At 33.6% G+C, this 8,415-nt stretch overlaps 1 protein-coding gene across 4 annotated transcripts in view; it reads right to left on the bottom strand.

Annotated features, from left to right (window-relative positions):
* Positions 1-8,415, bottom strand: part of MED13 (mediator complex subunit 13) — a 95,065-nt gene continuing 86,650 nt past the window's right edge. For all 4 annotated transcript variants that reach the window (XM_089900958.1, XM_089900959.1, XM_022552737.3 and 1 more), the window contains 3 exons: positions 7,096-7,269; positions 4,373-4,473; positions 1-4,018 (listed from right to left, as the gene is read on the bottom strand). In XM_089900958.1, coding sequence (XP_089757084.1) covers positions 3,886-4,018; positions 4,373-4,473; positions 7,096-7,269 — 408 coding nt within the window. In that variant the 3' untranslated portion in view covers positions 1-3,885. The remainder of the gene's footprint in view (positions 4,019-4,372; positions 4,474-7,095; positions 7,270-8,415) is intronic.

Below are 8,415 nucleotides of genomic sequence, written 5' to 3'. Positions count from 1 at the left end.
TGAAGGCTTCATGAATAATTTATTCCATTTGAAGTTTTTTTTTTGTTTTTGTTTTTTTTAAAAAGTATAAACCTTTTCATTTCCTCAATCACAATTTGTACAACTCAGTGTTATGGCATTCGGCAGCAATAGTGTTTGTTCCTTCTTTTTTTGTTGCGTTAAAGAAAAAAAAAAAGCAATTGGACCATATTAAATCTCACTGCTAAACAACTTTAAAACGCCCCTTCATAAAGTGACCAAGCTATTTTGAGAGAGTTGATGCGGACATGTCCAGTAATGACATTACAATTTGTAGTTTAAACTCAGTAACTTTAAGGTCCACAAATCCAGTTTACTTTGAAAACTAAAGCTATTTTAAAACTTCATGAATACATCAACCTGAGGAGTATTTTAGGTCCCAAATCCAGTTTTTAAATTAATACTCCACAAAAAAGAAAACATATATATAAAAATTTAAACACAGTTCTGGGCCCATTAAAACACCAAGAAAAAGTCAAGATTTCTAGCAGATTTTTTTGAGGGGTGGGGGGAAACAAACAAAAAAAAATGTATGTCAAAAACATTTTTCCTTAATTTAGACAAACTAAACTCTTAAGAGGAAACCCAGACCAAAACATCACTCATGCAACATTAAATGTATTAACAGACTGATATGCGATGCCATAGTGGATGAATAGCAAATTATATGATGCAACAGCATTTAAAAACTTCCTTTTAATGTATTCAATTTGAACATTTTAAATAATGCAACATAGTACTTTGATATTACAGTATTAACATAGTGCTTGATTAAAGATCTGAAAATCTTTGTAGTAACACATTAAGTTAAAAAATTACCTCAGAAGGTAAATATGAAGACGAAAGGAGAATATTTGAATACAGTAATCTGTGCCATACTGACAATTGAGTACGAATACAGCTGAGGATAGTTGACTAAGTAGTAAGAGCTTAATTTTAGTGGTTTAAGAAAAGTTAGAAAGATTTAAAAATTACAGCTACTTTAAAATTTAAGGATTACATATAAGTACACTTGGTGGCCTTCTGGCCAAACAATAAGGTGTACAGAAATTTATTCATACAGTGTTAATTCACAGTCCTGATAACTGAATGGCTTGCATAAGAAAGGTATGGCTAGATGTTTCTCACTGGCTGGAAGCAGACATTATATAACTAATCTTTTAAAATGCCAAAATATTCAACTCCCACCCTGCTTTGTAATGGATAACTGCACAAAAAACAGACATTAGCACTGTAACAAAGAAGTCAAGGTGTTGGTGATCAACTGGTATAAAGTATATTACTTTGCTTACCTATTTAAACAAAACAAAACTACCCATACTTGTCTGTGACAGTACATTAGTAGTCAGATCCATCATCCTGCATGAAAGGCTTAATTTATTTTTTTTTCCTGAACCAAATCTCCTGACCTTTTCTAATGGCTATTTAATAATTTTCTATTTGAGTGTGAATTTATATATGAAGGGCAGAAAAAAAATCTTATCAGTAAATCCTGTATATTTGGGAACTATTCCCTGATTCCCAGATAAAAAGGGTTATAATGGGTTCCTTCCTTATGGCTCCATATAAAAGAAACTATCAGGGAATAATTTTTTAAAAATCTGTTTTCAAACTGAGGTGTGGTTACTATAGGCTAGTGATTTAAACAATTGAGAATACAGCTTTTATTTGTAAGAGTCACTATTGAGTTAATAAAATATATAAAAAAGGATACTGTTTTAATAGAAATTCCAAATAAGCATCTTTTCCCTCAAATCTCAGACAAGTTTTTTTTTAAAGTACAGAACAAAATATGCCAACATAATCTGTAGTGTGTTAGCATAATTTAAGAACAAATGCAGAGATGTGATCTTTAAATTTTAACTTCAAAATATGCTGACCATTGGGATTGCATTATAATTTTGAAGAAATGATCAAAAACCTCTGTTACCAATTGTTTTTTTCTATAGGAAAAACAAGACTTGCTAATGTTTCAATATACACAATTTGAAGAAATTATATTGTTCGTAAGAAAGTGATATTTAAGCTAAGCATATAGTATTTACAAAACAAGTTTCAGTTAAAAAAAAAGCCAACCAAAAAACAACAAAACATACCAAATTACAGTTTTGTAAATACAATCAATTTTGTCCTTGTAGAGAATTAGTGAACATACAAATTCAAAATTTAGCTAGACTGCTTCCAAGAAAGACAGGTAGACTTGGCGACTGTGAATTCAAGTCAGCGACACAGGTAGGAGGCTAACTTAGACTCTCTTGTGAGCAGCACTGTAGAAAGGATTTTTTAAGGGGATAAAGTCTGCATAGAAGCAGTTATCTTGGCATGTGCAAACAAGAAGAGGGAAAGCTGTATTGAAGGAAGGGGTGAATTAAAGTCCCTAAAATTCAAGTCCCTTCTTTAGGGAGGTGAGAACCTCCTTGGCATATGCCCTGCCTTAATCTGAGCTGTGTTACAGAAAAGTACAGACTCTGGTGTTTGGGACTGCCATCTCCAAACCAAGAAAATTAAATAAATAAAAAGGCAAAAGGAAACAGGTTAAGTTTAGAAAATGGTTCTTTAACTAGTGGAATAGTCTGAATACCAGAATTCACTGAGGATCTATTTACACCACAGTTTGATTGCACTCACACATCCATACATATGCATACTCTCACACACATTCCCAATCTTTAATTAAAAAAAAAAAAGAAGTCAATCAAGAGTGACTGCTCTTAAAATAATTTGTAAAATGCCTAGAGCTGGGCTAAATTTCAACCTTATAGCAGATCCTGAAGATAAATTTTCATAAGTAATAATATTCCCATGCCTAGATGTGCCACTGTTAAAACAACAACAAAAAATGTAAGCATGTAACATTAAACACCAAAATTAGTTTAAGCATTCAGTAGCAAATGTTTTTCTTGTAAAACTAAGTTTCTTTCACTGGAAATGGCCTGAAATATTAGTCATAGCCCTAAACCATAGTACAAAATATAACTGAAGAATTCTCATTTTATTCTAAGTTAAACCACCTAACAATATCACTTGTATATTGCCATCATGTTATTCTGTAAAGGTGTGACTGATATATAAAATGTTGTAAGACCTGGTACCTTTTCAATTTATAAACACAGTGAACTTCATTACTGTACATGTACTCTGCAACTACAGCTTAGCTGTAAATCCTCCACACACAATGGTATGGACATTATTCCCCCTCTATCCCCATTAAACTGTACATCAAGACAATACAAATTTACTGTCCCACCCACCCCCTTACAAAAAAATAATACTCTAAAAGCAACCCTACTGCAACTTTTTAATTAAGACGATTACATATATTTTAGACCAATTGCTTTAAAGCAAGAAGGCAGTATAAACCTTCTAGGAAAATTTTTATAAAAGAGGTTAAGAAATATAAGACAATTTATACATTTAAAAACTTACAATAAATAAGAGATGCAGGCATTTTGAATACTAGATACTATAATCCAATACAAGAACATCTTGATGTTCTGAAGCCATATGTTGAAATTCATTGTTCCTCATGTTTCCTTCTCCATGCTTTTAATATTCATTTAACATGACTGGGTACTATGGCTCATTACTTTTCACAAATACTGTGACTGGAAAAAAAAGGTTAATTTTGCTACGAAAATGTTATAATACGCTTTGTATGATCAGTCATCATCCTAAAGAGTTCAGTATAGTCAATGAAAAATAACAGGGTTATCGCCCATACCCCCAAGTCAAAACAATATTTGTTGAAGTAATAAGAATTAGACCCCATCACAAATGACTTTCACTGAGAAGATAATTGTAACTTAATCTTGCAGCGAAATATCTTTTTCCCTTGTTCTTTTCTTGCACAGTTCCATCAAATGAAGATCACAGCATATTCATGATAAAGTTATATAACTGATTCAGCACCACAAAATGAATTGGGAGACATGAGCGTCTGTCCTGGATTGCAGGGTCACAGGTTAGCCAGGAGAGTGCATTGTACTGTTCCAAAACAAACCTGAAAAGCAAGTAAACTATATAAGTCACGTATTTACTTGCACTTTAAATTCTGGAAGCAATTTCCAATGATGGCATCTAAGATTCAAAGTCAATTTAAAGAAAAAAGTGGAAGGTATGCAATAGAGAGTCTTGAGGAGACTAAAGAAAACTGATTTTCATTAAAATTGTTCTCAAAAGTAGATTACACGTGTTAGAAAGAAAAGCACTCACTCTGAATGATATATAATTCATCTAGCAATCCAAGGGTGCATAACTGTAAACTACCGCCAAAAATGAGAAAAATACATAAGGATCAACATTGTATTCTTGCAAAGTTGTTATGGAGAACTCTTAATGGTAAAAAGAGCTGTACCTGAGGACATCTGAAGTCTGATTTGAGTCAAGTGGGTGGGAGTGTTTACTGTGAAGCAGCTCGTCAGATTGCACTGAAGGCACGTGGAGGTGCAAAGAGGCCTAAAAAATAACAGGTAATCAGTCAGCCAAATGGAAAAGATCTGTTGGTTTTACTTTATTCTCGCAAGGTCTCTTCCTTGATGAAATACATTTTAGATCTATGTAATGAATGGGAGCCACTATAAACATGTTTGATCTTCTTCTTTAATTCATTACATAAGTAATTTTTAAGTGCGTACTTAAAACTTTTTCAGCTTTATTACTTTTGAGACCGCATAATAATCCTGAAAAAAGGATCTCTAATTATTTGCTAAGTGTAACCTGCCTAGATATGTAAAGTAAATGTTTAAGAAAGCACAAAATTGATAAACCTGAGTACAGTCTCTAGGTTACATAGACTGTGCAAATTAACCTAGGTCTAGCAATGAAAAAAGTAATAGAAGTAAGCATATGCAAATATTTTACTTATAAAGTGATAAATCTTAAGCAGAGCTACCTCTGGTGGAATTGTGAGCACAGATGCATTCTTTTGCCCACTCAATTTTACAATGGAGGCTTAATAACAACTGGCACACCCATTTAGGTATGGCAATGAAGAATGAAAGAAAGGAATGTGGTACTCATTTCACATTTCAGTTCCACGACCAGGGATCAAACCCGAGCCCCCTGCAGTGGAAGTGCACAGTCCTAACCACTGGACCACCAGGGAAGTCCCTGTAGAAACTCTTGACAGGTCTCATTCTGTATACTACTGTAAAAGGTACTATTTTATATTTAGGTGTTCTCTCCTCTACAATTGTAATATACGTATAAAATCTTGTTGTATATTCAGAAATATAACCAAAAATATGTTTCAACTGCCCATAAACTCTTGATTTGAGTTATAAGCAAACGTCTCTCATGTGGCAGATCACTACAAATAAATGAATGTACTTAGTACCAGTGCTCTAATTTCAATGATAAAAAGATTTTTTAATCATCTAGGTAACAACCTATTTTTTCCCCAAGCCAAGAGAAACATACCAGATGGTTTTATTTGCCTATGGTATAGAAATAAAATGGGATGTATGAAAACAAAAGGTGAACAAAATTATGGTAAGTTATGCCTTATGTGATAATTCAGACCAGAAGTCCTAATCTTGTTACACTGTATCTGAGGGTGAATGCCCACTTTACACTATCCTCTCTGCAAATATTGAGTAGAAAAGAAACTGGATAGTCCCTTGGACTTTTTGTGAAGTGGTGTTTCTTAAAAATATGTTCTGTGAAACACTATTAATAGGTGGTACCCTTTTCCTGTGTATTAAAGTAAGTTTGGTAAATGGCAGGTAAACAATGTTATTTGCTGCTGTTTTTCAGAGCTTTTAATGTGTATTCTAACAACAAAAGGGGGGTGGGGGCAGAAAGCACATGTAGCACTTCCGAAAGCACCAAAGAACACTTTGTTTTGTAGAAACTCCAAGGTTTACTATGATGCAGAAACCCCCTTGGGAATATGTTCTTGTAATGAGATCTGTATAGGCCATTGCACAAAGAATAGACTGGAAGAGGAAGAAAAGTCATATGCTAAAACTATTACCTTGGCCAACACTCTCTAATTATATTACCTCACTAATAGTCAATTCAGATCAACAGCTCTTGTATTCTTCATGAATGTGCCACAGCAATTCATTGCTTAATCATAAATGTCACTGACTCAATGGTATGTGAGCCAAGGGAACCAAGATTTAACAGCAACAGGCTTAAAAGACAGCAACAAGCCTATTGGTTAAAGTACCCACTAAAATATAACCCTAAAAAACTAAAGCATACTATTCAATTTTTACCCTACAAATAAAAATCAGCTGGCAAGTAGTTAAGTTAGCATGATTTATGGACTAAATCAGTCAACTTCTGGTGGGTTTACATAAGTGAAATCAGATCTAAATTTGTTATTTTGGAATAGTAGTAGTAGCAGCAGGAACAAACTCTAGATAGGGCCTTCACGTCTTGTTTTACCATTTTATGATTTATCTCAACCTTGTTATATCACTTGCTAATGAATCTGTTTCGATAAAATAAGTCACTGTGGGTCTGAGAATCTCATTACTTGAAAACCACTCAATAGTTTTAACAGCAATTTACACAAAGCTAGAAAGCTTTTTTAAGGAGGTAGTAAATGGATCTAAATATCAAATATTTTTACAAAGATTATGAAACCTTTAATTCCCAAAATGAGGCATAATAGGAGTGCAGAATGACATAATTCAAAGAATAACACTATATAATCATGAAAAGATCCAGGTTTTAATCTTGAGTCTACTACCAATTTATGACTTTGGACAAATGAGTTTTCCTGAACTTTTAATATGCTCACCGAGAAAATGAAGAAGTTAGATTAAGGGTAATATAAGGTTTCTCCCAGCTCTAAACGTCTATACGTGCAGCTGAAAATAACTAAGAGTAAGGGTCCCAGAAATTCGATTTAAAGTTATTTAAAGGTTTAAACTTAATATGAATTTAAGAATTACAGTTGTTACATAATTAGATTCATAATTCTCTCTGTAATCTTGTCTAGAGAGTCGTATATGGCAATGCATTTAAGACCTCAGACAAAAGTTACAAGAGTTCAAAAAGCCACTTCTCTGTTTCTTAGGACTTAAGCTGTCAATTAGGAATTGGCAAAAAAAAAAAAAGCAATACCTTAAGAAAAAGGGGACACTGATATTGTGCTTGAGGACATGCTGACCAGAACCAGTCAGGTAACGGACCCGCTTTGGCAGTTGATACAAAGTAACCAAGGGCCAATGGTTGCTGAAGAATATTAGTTACTTCATCATGAGATTCTGTTGAAAGTAGCCGATCAGTACCCTGACCCTTAAAAAGACAAAATTAAAACTGTGTTAGTTCATTTGATATAGCTAGCACTAGCTATAAATACAGAATGGTTTATGGCAATCAGTCTCATTATTTTATTACTTCAATTTAAAAAATACTGAAGGATATTTTAGGAAGTCAATTGCTATGTATCATAATTAGCATTAATGAGTTTTAAGAGTTGCATGAGGAAATGAATATACCAAGTATTTAACAAGTTTGTATTATTATGTCAAGCCCGTGTTCAGTGTGTGTGTATATAAACCTTTGCATCTGACTGAAAAATACAAAATACTCAATGAACTTTCTTATTTCCTAATACGCCCTCAACTAATTCCTGACCATCACACCCCAATCCAAAAGGTGGATTAAATTTAGCTTTGTTTATCTAGCACTATCTATAAAATGCAGTTAATAGTGTTTTGGAAAGAAATATGGCAACATGAAGAGCCAACTATTAAAGTGATGCTCATATCCTTTAGATTAGTCAATGCATTCTTTGGTATTTATTTTAAGGAAACGTAAAAAGAAAAAAAATGATATACATGGAAATGCTCATTGCAATTATTACCTAAAACAGAAAAAAATAAAAGACTTAAATGTCCAACGTTTGGGGAATGATATAACAAATTATGGTAAAGCAACAATGTAACATTAAAAAGCTGCTAAGGGAACTTCCTGGCGGTCCAGTGGTTAGGACTCCATGCTTTCACTGCAGGGGTACACGCATTTGATCCCTGGTCGGGGAACTAAGATCCCGCAAGCTGAGTGGCCAAAAATAAAAAATATAAAAAGCTGCTTATACTTTTTGAAAGCTGCAACATGTGAAACAAAGGTAATTTGCTAAAAGCAAAAATGGTTTCTGGGAATTCCCTGGAGGTCCAGTGATTAGGACCCCACACTTTCACTGACGAGGGCGCGGGTTCAGTCCTGGTCTGGGAACTAAGATCTCGCAAGCTGCACAGAGCAGCCAAAAAAAAGGTAAAACTGATTTTAGTAAAGAGGTATGATGATTGGTGCTTTGCCTTATATATTTTTTCTCTTTTTTCCGTAATCTCATTTCTTTCCAGTTAAAAAAGAAAAAGGAGGAAAGGATGCAAGGTAAGGTTGGACAAAGATGCTTTATTTTAAACTTATGTACATTAC

Source organism: Delphinapterus leucas, chromosome 19 (assembly GCF_059928025.1).
Source record: "Delphinapterus leucas isolate spDelLeu-1000000601 "Yukka" chromosome 19, BTC_Dleu_Yukka2, whole genome shotgun sequence".
Lineage (NCBI taxonomy): Eukaryota > Metazoa > Chordata > Mammalia > Artiodactyla > Monodontidae > Delphinapterus > Delphinapterus leucas.
This window is presented reverse-complemented; position numbering and strand designations above follow the sequence as displayed.